Genomic DNA, 17,625 nt, shown 5'->3' with positions numbered 1-17,625 from the left:
CAATTCTGCTGAGGACAATACTAGCTTTTTCATGCCAAGTGTGTATTACTTGCCTTTTATAAGGTCACAACAACATCTATTAATATTTATGTTGAATAAATGATTTTAAAGGCAAAATTATTATTGTGTTTTTACTCAAGTAAATCACCTTTATCTCTAGACACTGTTTAAATTAAGACCAAATCTTTGCATGTTACTTTCTTCACATTACTGTACTTTTGCAGTTTGAAGAAATAAACACATTTTACATGCAATAAGAGTAATTTCAAGGGAATTGGTTTTCTGGTAATGCAAGGTAAACTGTAAGCAGTAATGAGAAAACAAACACCACATACATCAATAAAACCAAAAAGGTGCAGCTAAACCCCTTCCCGACCACTCTTTAAGAGGTTTTAATCCAAGGAGGCGGAGGCAGGCATTCCAATCATGTGACTGCCATTTGCAAGTATGCATCGGGAGCTTTCCAGTATCTGCCGGCAACTGTGCTGGAAGCGCACAGCACAGAAAGATGTTTATATAGGGCCACATATATTCGGCCTTTCTGTGTTAAAGCCAGTCTGCTGAGAGGCCAAATATATGCTTACGGGCGTCAGGAAAAAGGTTAAACTTGTCAAATGCACAGTGACTAGCACCTCCACCTAGCAGCACTAGATGGACCATTGGTTCGAATCCCATCCATGACTCTACCTGTATGGAGTTTGTATGTTCTCCCTGTGCTTGCGTGGGTTTCCTTTGGGTACTCAAGTTTCCTCCCACATTTCAAAGACATGCCAGTAAGTGAATTGGTTCCTGTCCAAACTGACCCTATTATATGTATGAATGTGAGTTATCGACCTTAGAGATTGTAAGCTCATTGAGGGCAAGGACTGATGTGAAAAAATATATATAAATATATATGTATATGTAAAGCGCTACATAAATTTATGGCACTATACAAGTACCTATAATGTAATAAAATAAATTCATAGATGTGTGAACTGGTGCTAACAGTTATCCTCTCTCTGCAATATTTTAGACAAAAAAAAAAAAAAAAAAAAACTACTAGGTCATAGCATTCTTATACATAAATATTGAATGATGTCCAATTGTTTTTATCCAAATTTTTTTGTGCTTTTAGTTTGTAACAGCTGCAAGTAACCCTTCATTGCCACTGACCTGGAACAACCATTCTCCTTACTGTTCGTCTGTAAGGGTAAATGGAAAGCTGTTCCAGTTTTTCTTTGACAACTGTCCTTGCTACTTACAGAAGATAAGAACACAAATTCAGTCACTACATCCAAGGACTCATAAGCTGCAATATATCACATTTTTGCTTTTCACTTTAGATACCCTTTAACACTGATAGAAAAAAAACTCTCTTTTAAAGTGTAGCATTATCAGGTTTGAATTAATATGGTGGCTGTTACTCCATGTGCCAAGCAATAGTAAATGCGCCACTCCATTCTATATTCGACATCATGTTATGGCATGCCTAACCAATACCATCTTTTAGCTAGCGATTCAATTAACAACAAATGCGCAACAGATTCCCCTTTAATGGACTGGAACATGCTCTTTACAGGAATGACTCGTCACTGTAGTCCCTGGGAGGTACTCGACAAACATTTCACGCAGAAAAAAAAAACAAAAAAAACTCTAAAATGTTTTTAATTTATATCTGGAATAAATTATTTTCTTGAATTCTTGAATATAGTCCAGTTGGGACATACAGAATACTAGTGACAAGAAGGCATCTAAGCAGGTAGACCAGTCACTATATATTGCCTTTATTACACTAAAGGGGGTGGGGGGGTGGGGGTTGGAATTAACCAGGACCCCTTAATCCCAAAGCGAGATACCACAATACACTCTTCCAGCTGGATCTGCTGAAAATCCTTTCATATCAGAGCAAGGACAGCTGCCAACTTCTCTCCTTTGGTCTTTTAGAAAGCAACAAACGAAAACAAAAAAAAAATATATATATATATATAGTACAATAAAAAACAAAAAAAAAAAAAAAAAAAGAAGAAACTGCTTTATACAAAGTGAGGAAGGTAATTCCTCTTGTTCCTCAAACAGAAATAACTGAAGTTATGCTCCCGCAGAACCTGTTAGAGGCATGGATGTAAGTGTTTACTCCACAGAGACGGTCCTCCTTAACTGAGGTGGAAAGGCATGCAAGGCTATGCAAGCCCCTATGTAGACAATCTGATCACACGTCACTTTGGAAATGCCAAATGGGACCCTGCAACAAACTCCCTGCTTTGTTATATTTGTCTTCATCCCCTTCCAATGGGGAAATCAGTCCACTGCTGCAAGCTACCTTCCCCTCCTTCCCTAGGCGAGGCCTGGATCCAAAGTCAGTAGCAGCAGTTAAAAAAAAACAAAAACAAAATAATGATGTCAAGAGAATTCATATCTCTTTCATCCCTACCTGCTTTTTTTTTTTTTTTTTTTTTCTTTTTCTTCTGCCCCAAATTTCCTTGGGGGATAAAAATAAATCTCTGTTATTCGTCCGTTAGATCCTGTACAAAGAGAAGTTGTGAGCGGCTAAATCCAGCCTCCTGAAGGGTTGGAGGCACAGGGGCTTCCTCACTGGGAAGGCACGGCAGCACCCTACGGGGAAAATTCGCCACTATCTGGAATTGCTCTGGGGTCTCTTTCAGAGAGAAAAGAAAATCGTGAATTACCTGCAAAAAAAAAAAAAAAAAAACTACAAATTAGCCATATTGAAAAAGAAACGTAAAATCAGAAACAAATAGCATTCTGTGTAGTAACAGAGAGGTTAGTGCCACAAACTACTGTCACCTGCACATTTGTTATTTGTTGCACATTTGTTATTTGTTGCACATAAGACTTCACAATCCGTTTTCCCTCACTATGGTAACACAAGCACATTTGGACATAAGCAAATTAGCCTACCAGTGTTTTTGGTTTGTTGGGAAATATTCACAAAAACTTGTACAGTATATGTAAAACAATCTTGCCACGCTAAGTGCCGGTTCACACAGGGGCGACTTGTCAGGCGACCTAGTCGCCTGACAAGTCGCCTCCCGTTCTGTACAATGGAACCGTTCTAATAGGAGCGACGCAAGTCGCTCTGACTTAGAAAAAGGTTCCTGTACTACTTTGGGGGTGACTTGCATAGACTTCTATACAGAAGTCGTTTTGCAAGTCGCCTTGGCAGTCGTATGCAGGTCGCCTCGGTGAGGCGACCTGCAAGTCGTGCCGCCCCTGTGTGTACCGGGGTTAAAAGTAACCAGTGTTACTCAAAACAAGTGTATCATAAAAAAATTAAAACAAAAAGATAATAGTCCCAAATAAGTCCAAATTTGTGAAGAAATGGAGATGTAAAAGGATCTTTCCAATCCAAAATACACAACACCCAGGTGTGGCTTCACCTTAGACAAAAAGAACTCTAACCAGAACATGTGGACCCTTTGTATGGAAAGAGTCATGAAGGCTAAATAGATTGATATACCATCTGTAAAATGACCAGTTTCTCCATCAATGGTCACCCCGATGAGCTCCCAAATGACACCAGATGCAACGAAGCTCGTATGGTAGAGCTTACATTCGTGACATCACCACACATGCTGAAACCAGTCGAATCGGATCCTGGGATTGGTATTTTAACATTCAAGCGCTTGTTGTATTTTAATATTGGGTGGCTAGTCTTATATTTATCAATAAATTGTCTATACAATTTTACACTATGTGGGTCTTCCCGGTTCTTTTTTTGTATACTTTGGATGGAACATCTCATGTTGCTGGTCAGGAGGAGACTCTGATGACCCTTGGTGAAGAAACTGGATCTTTTACAGATGGTATAATCAACCTATTTAGCCTTCATGACTCTTTTCATACAAAGGGTCCACATGTTCTGGTAAGAGTCCTTTTTGTCTAAGGTGGAAGTACACCTGAGTGTTGTGCATTTTTAATTGAAAAGATACTTTTTACATCCCATTTCTTCACAAATTTGGACTTATTTGGGACTATTATCTCTTAATCAATTTCTTTATTTTTCATTTATTATGATACACTTGTTTTGAGTAACACTGGTTACTTTTCGGGTGGCAAGATTGTTTTAGACAAATTGTAAACGGATATATAAGGCCCCTTTCACATGACCATGATTTCCAATGAGTACCGTTCATATCTGTGCGACTTCAAAGTAGTCCCTGCACTTCTTTGGTCCAACTTGAGGTCCATAGACCTCAAGATTACACAGGCATTGCTTCAAGTCGCGTCAAAGTCACACGATCTTCAGGTCATACAAATGTGAAAGGAGCCTGTTTTTGCTTGCTATTTTTAGATCCGCCAGGGCGATATCTGTATGTTTACAACTTGTACAGTATACAACTTAATGATTTGGCAGAAAAATGAACCCAGAACCTTTGAGATGCAAAACAAGAGTGCTAGCTACTTGGCTAATATGCTGACCCATTCTTGGAAACAGAAATATGGCACAGAGTGCATCTTGCAGACAGCAAGGGCATATCTATCACAGTGTATGACAATAAGGGCCTGCATATAAATCAAAGCAGAGCATTCTGCACATCAACCAGATTTAATCCATCAGTTTCATAATGGATTTATGCATTTTATTACTGACATTTTACGCAGTGCTCTACATGCACTGTACATTCACATCAGTCCCTGCTCTTATAAGCTTACACTCTGAGGCCCCTATCTCCTACTAGGGCCATTTTAGACAGAGGCAATTAACCTACCAGCATGTCGTTGTGCAGGAGGACCCAGGGGAAACCCATGCAAGCACAGGGAAAACATGCAAAACTCCATGCAGACAGTGTCCTGGTTGAGCTTCGAGCTGAGGATCGCACTGCCGCAAGGCACATGCGCTAACCACTAAATCACTTTAGTGTCCTAGAGTGATAGATGTTAAAACAAGTCCATCACTGGAAATGGCGAACTTACTGACAGGGACTGTGTGAAGAGAAACCTCCGCTCCACTCTGGTATCATTTGGCATCTTAAAAATGATTTTCACACTATCAGGATGGTCCGGCTGTGGTTCTGCAGGAAGACCCTCTGACCTGCGTTCCTTTTCTTCTTGCAGGGTCTGCAAAACAGAAAATAAAGCAAAACTTCAGATAAATATATTTTAGTAATTCATACCGATCCATTGCTTAGTCCAGAGGTCTCCAAACTTTCTAAAACAAAGGGCTGGTTTACTGTCCTTTCGACTTTAGGGGGGCAGGGTGGCCACTGAAAATAGAAAGTGCCCCAGTGTCAGAGGGAGTAAAAAAAAAAAAAATTACATGTCTGTAGTCAGTAGGAGGAGGAATAGCGCCCCGCTGCTGGAGTGTCAGTGGGAGGAATAGCGCCCCGCTGCTGGAGTGTCAGTGGGAGGAATAGCGCCCCGCTGCTGGAGTGTCAGTGGGAGGAATAGCGCCCCGCTGCTGGAGTGTCAGTGGGAGGAATAGCGCCCCGCTGCTGGAGTGTCAGTGGGAGGAATAGCGCCCCGCTGCTGGAGTGTCAGTGGGAGGAATAGCGCCCCGCTGCTGGAGTGTCAGTGGGAGGAATAGCGCCCCGCTGCTGGAGTGTCAGTGGGAGGAATAGCGCCCCGCTGCTGGAGTGTCAGTGGGAGGAATAGCGCCCCGCTGCTGGAGTGTCAGTGGGAGGAATAGCGCCCCGCTGCTGGAGTGTCAGTGGGAGGAATAGCGCCCCGCTGCTGGAGTGTCAGTGGGAGGAATAGCGCCCCGCTGCTGGAGTGTCACCACTGACTTAGTCCAATGTATTCATTAAAAAAAAAAACAAAGCATGAATGTTAAAAAAAATACAATTAGTATAATTACTGGATTTTTTATACATCTGCTTCCTGTAGTACCCTGTACTGCAGCCCTCACTCTGGGAAACCAGCACTATGAGCCAGTCAGTGCTCCGTTACGTTGCACACCGATTATTCTTACAATAGGTTTAAACACTCATTTGTTGTGTAAGTATCAATACTATGATTTAATGAGAAGGTTGTTGGAACTGTGCACACAGAGGATGTCTGCAGCTAGAAAATTAAAGACACGCACATACACACCATTATAAATCTTTGCTCAGAGTTCTGCTTCAAAACTCATTTAAAATTTACAGCTTGTGTTTGTTCATGTATTATAAGTGTAACTTAAAAGAATACAATTTACCATGACAAACTGTATGTTGACAAAAACAGGTGTAAGGCAAACATACAATAGAGAACCCCCAACTTTTATCATAGCGTGAGCCATGATAAAGGGTAGAAGACATAAAAGGAGAACTGGGGTAACCATGCTAGAAATTAAAGGTCTCTGATAATAATGAGATTGCATACTAAAAAAAAGTTTACCTTGAATTGAAATGTGGTTCAAATACACAAATACTACCGTATAAGAAGCTTTAAGCTACCACTTAGGTGGCGTGGCCAGGCAGCAGATGTTGCCGGACGCAACTTCAGCTCTCTCTGCCGAGAATCCGCTCTAAGATCCTGAGGATACAGACTATACTGCTGGAATTTATTAATACCATGCGGCTCTCTGACTCCTGCGTTATCCCACATCTGCCCCAAAAAAACACCCCACAATAATTATCTTGAACACTTTATGGAACTATATCAGAACTATCCTGCAGGTCCAAGGTTTTTAACTATATACTCCCATATGGCATAACTTAAATTATAAAGAATTATCCAAACTTCAGGACTTCCAAATCTGGGGCATTCTGTATATCTCTGTTATATAATGGCACTACACTTAAATCCTTTACGGAGATACAGGCAGAGTATGCCCTCCCCAGAAGTCAATTTTACAAATACCTGCAACTTGGGCACGCTGTTCAGAGTGAGAATAGAACCTCCCTGCTTGCGCCAACGGCCCATCCATTACTGTCTGATGTCTTGTTGGTAGCGGACAGAAAGGGGATGATCTCAAAAGGTATATTCTAAACTGTTGCAATACACACATGATGCTTCCACACTCCCCTGCAAAAAGGATGGCAAAAGGACCTGGAACATATAGCTGGGGAAATTATGCCGGACTTCTGCCCCTTTAGTGTTGGTCTCGGCACCACACAAGATATCTCACCTGTTTCTATTACATAGAGTGTACAGAACACCAGTTCAACTCCATAAATGGGAAATTAGAGAACCGTCAATATGACCAAAATGTAGTAGAACCAATGGCGATTTCCTACATATGATATGGAATTGCGTGAAACTGTTCCGTTATTGGTACTATGTTCTCTCTACTATCCCCCGAGTTTTCCAATTCCCATTGGCACATGATCCAATTATTTGCTTGCTAGGCGCTCTGGAGATACCCTCACTTTCTCCAAGCGGAGACACTGCAGTGCTACGTCTATTGTACCCAGCTCACAAACTGATTGCTTAGTATTGGATATCTCCACAAGTACCAAAAGAAAAGCAATGGGTGGATACAGTAAATAGTACACTGATAGGTGAAAAACTCACTTATCAACATAGGAATGTTCTTAAAAAAATCTATTTATTGTGGCAACCGTGCCTAGATACGCCTGGATTAGGTCCACACCAATTGGTGAAGGACAGATTACTACAAATGTAAATTGGCGGATAATGGGTCAGGAGTAGAACAACCAGAGGACCACAAAGCTTTCATCTCCAGATATTGCCTCTTAGGCCATGGTAGTTAAGTTTAAGTAGACGTTTCTACTATTTTTTGTTATATGATATTTTACCTCTAAGTATTTAGGGACATGTATCTACTGTTCTATGCAGTCGCATATTGCTTAATAATAATAATGCTACATGGCACCATTATATAGATGTTTCGGAAGATGTACTCAGTAAGATTTTAAACCTCTACTCCTTGTTGATTTATACAAAATGTGTCCTCTTCTGTATTTGATATATTGCTGCACATGCATAATGTACGGATGTAGATCTGCTTTGTACTTCAATAAACCTTTTTTCTGATTTAAAAAAAACAAACAAAAAGGTTCCACTTCTCATGTAAAAAGAATAAAAAGTTAGCTGTACATGGCTAGTGTCAGTTTATGATTACCCTTTTCTTCCTCTCCTCTGCCAGCTGCCTGAGCTGAGCCTCCTCCTCCTCTCTTCTCTTTTGCTCCTGCTTCTCCCTCTTCTTACGCTCCTTCTCCTGATCAGCTCTCAGGGAGGCAAGATATGCTTCATCCTGTTGCTGCCTCAGTACCTGAGTCTGGTTTCTCTCCTCCCTGAAAATGAAAAACCATTACAAAGTGGCTCTTTCTATCCAAGGGCTTATTCAAACAGTTGGAATTTCCATCCTTTTCAATAGATGGCAAATGCATGACGGCTGCAACCACTGCAAGTCAGAAAGCAGGCTGAACACAGAGAGAAAACTTCTGTAACCACACATTACTACGTATATATTTGATAGTGAAACTTTACATGATCATGGGCATTTATCATGTGTTGGCCACACTAATAAAGTTTTAGTAAGCAAATATAGTGCACTGAACATGAATGAGGAGTCTGCACCAAATTCAAATCACTTCAAAGCCATATAGCCACATGCTAATCCAGTATCGATTGTCCAATCACTTTTTTTATTATATCCTGCAGTGTCAACCAGAATTGCCTGGTTTTACTGCTGTATGTGCTCCGTTAGGATGATTTTCTTTATCTTCTGGGCTATCAGTAAAATAGGAAAGGAGGGGAAATTTACCAAATGAAGACACAGATAGCAACAAAGAACTAACAGAGGTACTTGCCCTTTCAAAATCAGTACTAAGAAGGGTTTTAGTTTGGTGATGTTGATAAATTGTACGCTGGTCATGGATAGAAACATTGGGGTTGATTAGAGCGTGCACTCTGTAAGTGCAGTTGCTCGAGGGCTTAGTAAATGAGGGGAAGCTCTGCAACCTTCCATCATCCAATCATGTGCAAGAAAAAATTCAGTTTTTTTTATTTTCCTTGCAGGTGATTAGGTATTCTTTGTAAAGAGGAACTTTACCTCAGTTACTAAATTCTGGAGCAACTGCACAGTCTACTTATTTCTAGTAAATCCCATTGCTCATCAATGCCAAATACAAGATATATTTTTGCCCTTTTATCAACAGGTTACAACTTAAAGCAACCTATTGTATTCATTCTCTGTAATGCCCTGTACACACGGTCGGACATTGATCAGACATTCCGACAACAAAATCCATGGATTTTTTCCGACGGATGTTGGCTCAAACTTGTCTTGCATACACACGGTCATACAAAGTTGTTGGAAAATCTGATCATTCTGAACACGGTGACGTAAAACACGTACGTCGGGACTATAAACGGGGCAGTAGCCAATAGCTTTCATCTCTTTATTTATTCTGAGCATGCGTGGCACTTTGCTCTTCGGATTTGTGTACACACGATCGGAAATTCCGACAACGGATTTTGTTGTCGGAAAATTTTATAGCCTGCTCTCAAACTTTGTGTGTCGGAAAATCCGAAGGAAAATGTGTGATGAAGCCTACACACGGTCGGAATTTCCGACAAGAAGGTCCTATCACACATTTTCCGTCGGAAAATCCGACCGTGTGTACGGGGCATAAGGAGTTTCCTCAAAGTTTATGATGCAATTAAAAAAAAAATGTTTTATCCTCACCTTTCCAGTCTCTCAGACACCAAGTAGGTCTGGTTGGCATCCATAATGAAAGTCAGTTGGTTAATTAGGTCCTGGGGTTGAATTAAACCTTCCAGCCTTCCCACCACTGTCATTCGGCGGTCCTTCAGCGTTATCATGGCTAAGAATGGGTAAGTGTTCTCACGTAGGGCCTGGGAAACTTTAAAAAAAAAAAAAAAAAAGTTGATTCCTAAAATTCACACATTATATGCACAATGTAAACATTTAGCACAGTGATACTCACCTCTGAATCCCTCTGGCTTGTTAGTAGAGCATGCCCAAAATAGCATTCTGCTGTTGATGAACTGAGACACCTCTGATGTGCACAAGGTGTTCCTAAAACAGGAGAAAAAAAATTTACCTGATCACAAAGCCTTCAGGCAGAAACAGTTCATCAGGTCAGATCCGTGTGATTTACCCAACTTATGGAATGGCACATTAGGTAGGACAAGTTAAAGGGATTGTAAAGTCAGAAGTTTTTCTTTTATCTTAATGCATTCTATGTATTAGGATTAAAAAGCCTTCCGTGTGCAGCAGCCCCCGATACTTACCTGAGCCCCAGCTCTGTCCAGCGATGTCCACGAGCGTCTCAGCCATCCGGGACACTCCTTCCTGATTGTCCGAGACACAGCAGCGACGCCATTGGCTAACTGACTTTGACGCAGTGGGAGCCGAGAGAGAGGTGGGGCCGAACCGCAGCTCTGTGTCTGAATGGATGCACGGAGCTGTGACTCGGCTTGGGTGCCACCCATAGCAAGTTGCTTGCTGTGGAGGCACGCAACAGGAGGGAGAGGCCAGAAGCATCAAAGAGGTACCCAAGAAGAGGAGGATCTGGGCTGCTTGGTGCAAAACCAACAGCACAGAGGAGGTAAGTATAACATGGGTTTTTTTCTATAAAAACAACAAAACATAGGACTTTACATTCACTTTAAACAATTAAAACCCTAGTATAAGCTACACTAAAATGGTTGTAACCATAATTTTTATTTTTAAAAGGAACAAACACAGTTTTGCACAGAGCAGCCCTGACTCTGCTCCTCGAGTCCCCCGCCGGTGTTCCTGGATCCTCCTCCCAACGACTGCCCCCATAGCAAGCATCCTGCTATGGGGGCTCTCTTGCATGATCGCTACTGAGCCAGCTGTGTGTGTCCATAAGACACATAGCATGCAGCTCTGCCTCACCTCCTCCTCACTGGCTGTGATTGAGCCAATGGCTCCCGCTGCTGTGTCTGAGGCAATGGTGAGAGAAAGAACGCCTCTGCTCTCGCGCGCATTGCTGGATCGGGACCGGACTCAGGTAACTATACAGACGCTGGGGGAGGGGGGGGGGGGGGTTATTGGAGCTGCTTGCAGAAGGTTTTTTACCTTAAAGCCCAACTCCGGGTAAAAAAAAGTTATATCTGTATTTGTGCCTGCACTGGAGGTGTTAACTGCTCATTTTGTTCAAGGAAGAGTACAAAACCTGATCCTCCACAATCCAGCAGTGGACTGTTCCAGACATCCTCACGACTAGAGCCATGGGCTTGATGACAGGAACAGTAGGGGTGCACATCTTCACTGGTCTCACGATTCGATTCTGATTATCTGGTCAACGATTCAATTCCACGATGCATCACAATTACTGACGCGCTCCCACTTCTGCTAGGCAGCCCTTCCTCCCTGCAATCTCCCAGAAGATTGCCCGGCTATGCAGGACAGCGCAGTGAGACATGCGCACCTGGCTGTGAAGCTGCAAGCTGTCACAGCCGGATGATCACAGTAGTATTGCCAGCGCTGTGGACAGAGAATGAGGCTTCGGGTGGCCATGTCGCTGGATTGTGGGACAGGTGAGTGTCTTTTTATTAAAAGTCAGAAGATACACTTTTTGTAGCTGCTGACGTTTAATAAACAAAAAATTTACTGGAACTCTGCTTTGAATTAAAATAACCTCACTCCCTTAAAGCGGAGTTCTACCCAAAAGTGGAACTTCCGCTTTAAGCACTCCTCACCCCCTGACTCCTCCTCTCGCCCTAGGCAGCCCCTCCCTGCCAGCGATCTTGTGGGACACAACACAGGTCCCAGAAGACTGGCTGGCAAATGGCAGAGCGCAGTGCGCGCCCAGCCGTGAAGCTGTAAGCTGCCACGGCCGGGTGCCACTGCCCACAGTAGAATTGACGGCCCTGGCGAGAGGAGCGGGGCTCTGTGGCCGCATCGATACAGGCGAGTGTCGGTTTATTAAAAGTCAGCACTTTTTGTAGCTGCTGACTTTTAATAAACTAAAAAACGCGTGGAACTCCGCTTTGCAGAGTGCACTAATCCAGTGCACTACAGGGTACAGGAATTCACGCACATGGCTGCTGGGAGGTCAGGAGGGATTAGAATCCATAGCAAACAGCCTAGTGAAGTTCCCTGTACTACTGTCTCTGTGCTGACAGATCCCCTGGGCTTCCCTATTGGCAACCTTCCAGCACACCAAGAGTTAACACAGTGGAATGTGCAAACGGGAAGCCAGCGAAATGTAAGCACGGAGCACGTGTAGGAGGTGTACACATTTGTACTCTTACTGCTGTTAAAATATCTGTGTGGTAATAAATGCAGAGTTATAATCCATTAAGTGCCCACCGCTGTATGTGCTTTTTAAAACATATGCAGCTTCATACCTCATTACCTCTGTGTATAACTGTATATGCCGCTCATGTGACTGCCTGGCCCGCCTCTCTCTTCTCACATCTCTCGTCTCTGATGTCAGTGGGAGTTCAGCCCCGCCCACCAACTGTAGCTATCAGATCAGAAGAGAGGTGGGCGGGGCTGACGTCATGAGAGACAAGAGAGGAGAGAGGCAGGCCAGGCAGTCACCTGAGCGGCATATACAGTTATACATAGACTAAGAAATGAGGTATGAAGCTGCATATATTTTAAAAAGCACATACAGCGGTGGGCACTTAATGGATTATAACTCTGCATTTATTACAAAAACAGTTATTTTGACAGCCACGCTCGGAGCGCTCTCCTGGGAGGGGCGGGGGCAGGTCAGGATGACGTCACACCCGACATCGATTTTGCTGGTCGCATGCATCGATGCCGCATTGGGGACACCCGAATCTCGATGCATTGATTAAAATTCTACACCCCCAAGGAACAGTCCACTACACAAAACTGCTAGACCGTAGGAGGTGGGAGGGATGGTGGATCTGGATTGCAAGAGCCGTTCTTGTGTGTGGAGGATCAGGTAAGTATATCTTCATTCCCCTAGGCAAAAGCGAGCAATTAATCCCACTGCAAGGCTACATTTCTTTTTGCCCAGAGTTGGCCTTTAATGCAGTGCAGTGATGCTTTCTGTTTTTCCAATATGGATTAGTCATGTGACCTGCGATGCCACAGAACTAACGGGTGGATTCTCAGCAATGTGTCCATGCACAAAATAGGATTTTTATAACAGCTTTTTTTATAACAGATTACCTGTAAAATCCTTTTCTTGGAGTACATCATGGGACACAGAGCCTTAAGTAATTACTTTATGGGTTATAGACCACCTTCAGGTGATGGACACTGGTATATCCAATTCAGGAAGTTCACTCCCTATATAATCCCTCCTCCTTCCAGGAGCACATCAGTTTTTGTAGCAAAGCAATATACTTAAATTCCAAAAGAGGGGAGGGACCTCTGTGTCCCATGATGTACTCCAAGAAAAGGATTTTACAGGTAAGCTGTTATAAAAATACTATTTTCTTTATCGTACATCATGGGACGCAGAGCCCTAAGTAATAGCTTAATGGGACGTCCCATAGCAATGCTACTTGGGGGGGGGGGGGGGGGGGGGTAGACACAACCCGGAGGGTACCCCCAGACTTGAGGACCTATACTGCTGCCTGCAGCACACTGTTCCCGAAGGTGATATCCTCATACCTCCTTACATGCACCTGATAAAATTTTGTGAATGTATGCACTGAAAACCAAGTACAGATCTGAGCCATGGAAGCCTGGTAACACACTGCCGAAGAAGCACTAACCGCCCTGGTAGAGTGCGCCTTAACTTGAAAAGGGGGAACCTTACCCCTTTAAATTATAAGTTTGAAATATAACTTGCCAAATCCACTTAGCGACAGTGGATTTCGATGCTGCCTGTCCTTTCTTAGGACCCTCTGGCAGAATAAATAGATTTTCACTGCTCTCACCACATCAAGACAATGTAGCGACTTCTCTTCCCTGGAACATGGTTTTGGAAAAACCGGTGGCAGGACAATATCTTGGTTCAGGTGAAAACCTGAAACCACTTTTGGTATAAAGTCTGGATGAGGGCGTAACACCACCCTGTCCTCATGAATAATCAAATATGGCTCTTTACAAGAAAGAGCAGCCAATTTCGAAACCCTCCTTGCTGAGGATATATCAACCAAAAATCCCAACTTAATTGTCAGAAGGACTAAGGGAATATGTTGTATTGGTTCAAAATGGCTGTTTTTGTAACACAGTCAAAATTAATTTCAAGTCCCAAGGGTTCAAGGGGGATTTGCTGGCGGATTAATCCGCATCACCCCTTGTATAAAACCCTGGACTAGAGAATGTGTAGCAAGTGGTCTTTGAAATAAGACCGATAAAGCTGAGACTTGGCCTTTAATAGTACTCAAGGCCAATTTCATTTCTACCCCTAATTGAAGAAAGGCATGAATTCTGCCTATGATATATCTCTGAGGGTGCAAACCCTTGGATTCACACCAGGAAACATAAGCCCTCCAGACCCTATAATATATAGTTCTGGAAGCTGGTTTCCTTGCATTAATCAGGGTAGAGATAACTGACCCGGAAAGCCCACGTTTCTTCAGAACGTAGGTTTCAATAGCCAAGCCGTTAAATTTAGAGACCGTAAGGTAGGATGGAATATCGGTTCCTGTGAGAGCAGATCTGGTCGTAGTGGGAGGAACCATGGACCCTTCACTGCCATCTTTACGATTTCTGCATACCATGACCTTCTGGGCCATGCTGGTGCTACCAGAATTACCGTCTTTCTTTCCGGCTTGATCCTGCAAACAAGTCGAGGCAGCACCTGAATAGGGGGAAATGCATAGATCAGTGAGAACTGATCCCACAGGATCACCAACGCATCCGTTCCACATGCGAGTGGATCCCTTGTTCTGGCCACAAAGTTGACTAACTTCAGGTTGAACCTGGACACTAGAAGATCTACGTCCAGAGTCCCCCATCTTTGGCAAACAGCCCAAAACATGTCGGGTGAAAAGACCATTTCCCTGGGAATAACTGCTGGCGACTCAAGTAGTCCGCCTGCCAATCCTCTACTCCCAGAATGAAGACTGCCGATAGGCATGGAACATTCCTTTCTGCCCAAGTTAGAATATGGTTCACCTCTCTCTGAGCTGAGAGACTCTTGGTGCCCCCTTGGTGATTGATACAGGCCACAGCTGTGGCACTGTCGGATTGGATCCTGACAGGACAATCCCGTAACCTGGAAGTCCAGGTCTTCAGAGCCAGGCGCACTGCCCGAATATCTAGGATATTGATGGGCAAGGTTCTTTTGGCTCTTGACCACTGTCCCTGGACAGTTGTCTTTTCTAGTACTGCTCCCCAGCCTAAAAGGCTGGCATCTGTCGTTACCACTTTCCAGATGACTGGTCTGAAGGATTTTCCCAAGTCTAAAGCTCAAATGATTTTCTTCCAAGTAGACAGGATACTGTTTTGCAACAGTCTTGAATGGAACTGGGCATAGGGAACTGTTCGAACAAAGCCACCATGGTTTCTAGCAACCTCATGCAGAGGCAAATGGAGGGATCGCCTTTTGATCTGACCATCCGCACCAGCTCTCTTATGGAGTTGATCTTTGCCTGAGGCAAGAACACCTTTTCCTGGGCTGTGTCTATGATCAGACCCAAGTACTCCAGTCTTTTTAGCGGTATTAAGGAAGATTTCTCTAGGTTGAGAATCCAACCCAAACTATCCAGGTAACTGGTTGTAATGCATACGCTTTGCTCCAAATGAGCCACCGACTGGTCTATTAGCAATAGATCGTCTAGGTACGCCACGACTGTTATGCCCTGTGCCCTTAACCTGGCTAGAGGTGGGGCCAGCACTCTTGTGAACACCCGGGGTGCTGTAGCTAGCCCGAAGGGCAAGGCTACAAACTGGAAATGCTGCTGTTCTAACTCGAACCACAGAAACCTTTGGTGAGCAGGAAATATGTATGGGAACATGCAGATTCGCATCCCTGATGTCGATAGATGGCAGAAGTTCTCCTCCTAGAGGGATAGAAACTACTGACCTGATCATCTCCATGCGAAAGGAGCAGATCTTCAGGAACTAATTTAGATTTTTTAGATCTAGAATGGGTCTGACATCTCCATTTGGTTTTGGTACCATAAAAAGATTGGAATAAAACCCCAAACCTTGCTCTTTTGCAGGGATCTGTATGATCACCCCTTGAGATATTAATCGGTCTAGTGCCTGAAACAGAGATTGTCTTTTCTCTGGATCTTTGGGAACCCTTGACCTCAGGAAACAAGACGATGGAAAGTGCCGAAATTCCAGCTTGTACCCCAGCGTTATCGTGGAGATGACCCAACTGTCCTGAATTTCCTCCTGCCAAACTTCTGAAAACTGCAGAAGTCTTCCCCCCACCTTGGTGGCTTTAGGATTCTGCTTTGCAGGTTTCCGGCCCCAGGACTTCTTTAGAGTCTTAGCCCGACGGCGGAAGCCGTCACCACTGCCTAGAAGCGGAAGCCCCTGGCGCAGGGGAAAGAGCCTGTTTAAATGAAGGGCGCTTATACTTTCTTTTGACTGGCAAAATAGTACTTTTCCCACTAGAAATTGTTTGGATACATTTGTCCAAATCTTCCCCAAATAGCAGCTCCCTATGAAAAGGGAACCCAGTTAGGAGGTTTTTACATGGTGTTTCGGCTGACCAATTTTTTAACCACAGGATGCTAAGCATATGTACTAGCATAAGTATAAGGTGGGACGCCTGATGAATCAAATCTTTAATGGCATCTATGGCAAAGCATAATGCTTTTGGTAGTTCAGCCAATTCCTGGGCTTGCTGTGCAGGAACCTCTTTAAGGGCCTGTTTAAATTTGTCCTTTAGGGATTGACAGACGCCTATTGCAGCGGCTGCAGGCTGAGTAACGGCACCTGCCAAGGAAAAAGTAGATTTTAACAGGAATTCCAACCTATTATCTGTTGGATCCTTAAGCATTTGTCTACTGGACAAGTTAGGCTTTTATTCACGCTGGAAATCACAGCGTCAACTGCTGGTACTTTCCATTTCTTGGTGAATTTCTTCTCCATGGGATAGAGAACTGAAAATCTCTTTGGAGGGAGAAAATGCTTATCTGGGTGATCCCATTCAGAAAAAATAAGCTGTTCTAGTAATGCATAGACAGGAAACGCATGCAAAGGCTATGAGGGTTTTAAGGAACCCAAGGAAGAAATCAAGCTTTCAGGGGACTCCATTAGGGGTAGCATGAAAGTAGAACGAACCATCTCCATAAGAGACTGTATCAGCAAATTCTCAGATTGAGTGGCTGAAAAAGGTTCATCTACCGTTGTTTCCTCCGCAGAGGAATCATCGGTTTGTCTTTCCTCCTGATCACCTGAGGGTAACACCTCATCCTGTACTCACTGCTCCGCTTGCAAAGGGTCTGAAGTGGGGGAGGGGGATCTAGCACACTTCCTACCGTTTGAATGGAGGATGCGATTAAAGCCGCTAATCTTCCTTCCAGACAATGCAGGGTGGAGAAAAAGGACATCTTTAGTCACGTATAAAGGGCCTGATATGTGAGAAGCAGTTGCACCATCAACTTGTTCCAATGGCTCACTCTGGCTTGCCATAATTGGTAATTCAGGCGAGGATGACAGCGTGGAAATGTGACTCGAGATCCTAGCGCCTGGGGGTGAAACCTTTGGAACCTTTTTAGTCTTTGTGGTGTCTTTTTTGGCAGGCATAGTCCTAAGCACAAAAACAGAGGCACTATACAATTGCACTTAATCGCTGAACATAGTCATGACAGTAAAGCCGCTATTAAGTTCAGCCTAGTGCTGGGAAA

General features: G+C 43.6%; 1 protein-coding gene across 1 annotated transcript in view; it reads right to left on the bottom strand.

Moving 5' to 3' along the window:
* Window positions 1–1,631: 1,631 nt before the first annotated feature.
* FAF2 (Fas associated factor family member 2) overlaps window positions 1,632–17,625 on the bottom strand; it is a 30,912-nt gene continuing 14,918 nt past the window's right edge. The window contains exons 7-11 of the mRNA XM_073620450.1: window positions 9,840–9,931; window positions 9,578–9,755; window positions 8,009–8,180; window positions 4,918–5,061; window positions 1,632–2,669 (exon numbers count right to left, since the gene is read on the bottom strand). Of these exons, the coding sequence (XP_073476551.1) occupies window positions 2,487–2,669; window positions 4,918–5,061; window positions 8,009–8,180; window positions 9,578–9,755; window positions 9,840–9,931 (769 nt within the window). The 3' untranslated portion in view covers window positions 1,632–2,486. The remainder of the gene's footprint in view (window positions 2,670–4,917; window positions 5,062–8,008; window positions 8,181–9,577; window positions 9,756–9,839; window positions 9,932–17,625) is intronic.

Source organism: Aquarana catesbeiana, linkage group LG03, assembly GCF_042186555.1.
Source record: "Aquarana catesbeiana isolate 2022-GZ linkage group LG03, ASM4218655v1, whole genome shotgun sequence".
In the NCBI taxonomy this organism is placed as follows: domain Eukaryota; kingdom Metazoa; phylum Chordata; class Amphibia; order Anura; family Ranidae; genus Aquarana; species Aquarana catesbeiana.
The sequence above is the reverse complement of the archived record's forward strand: the minus strand, read 5'-3'. Positions and strand labels throughout refer to the sequence as shown.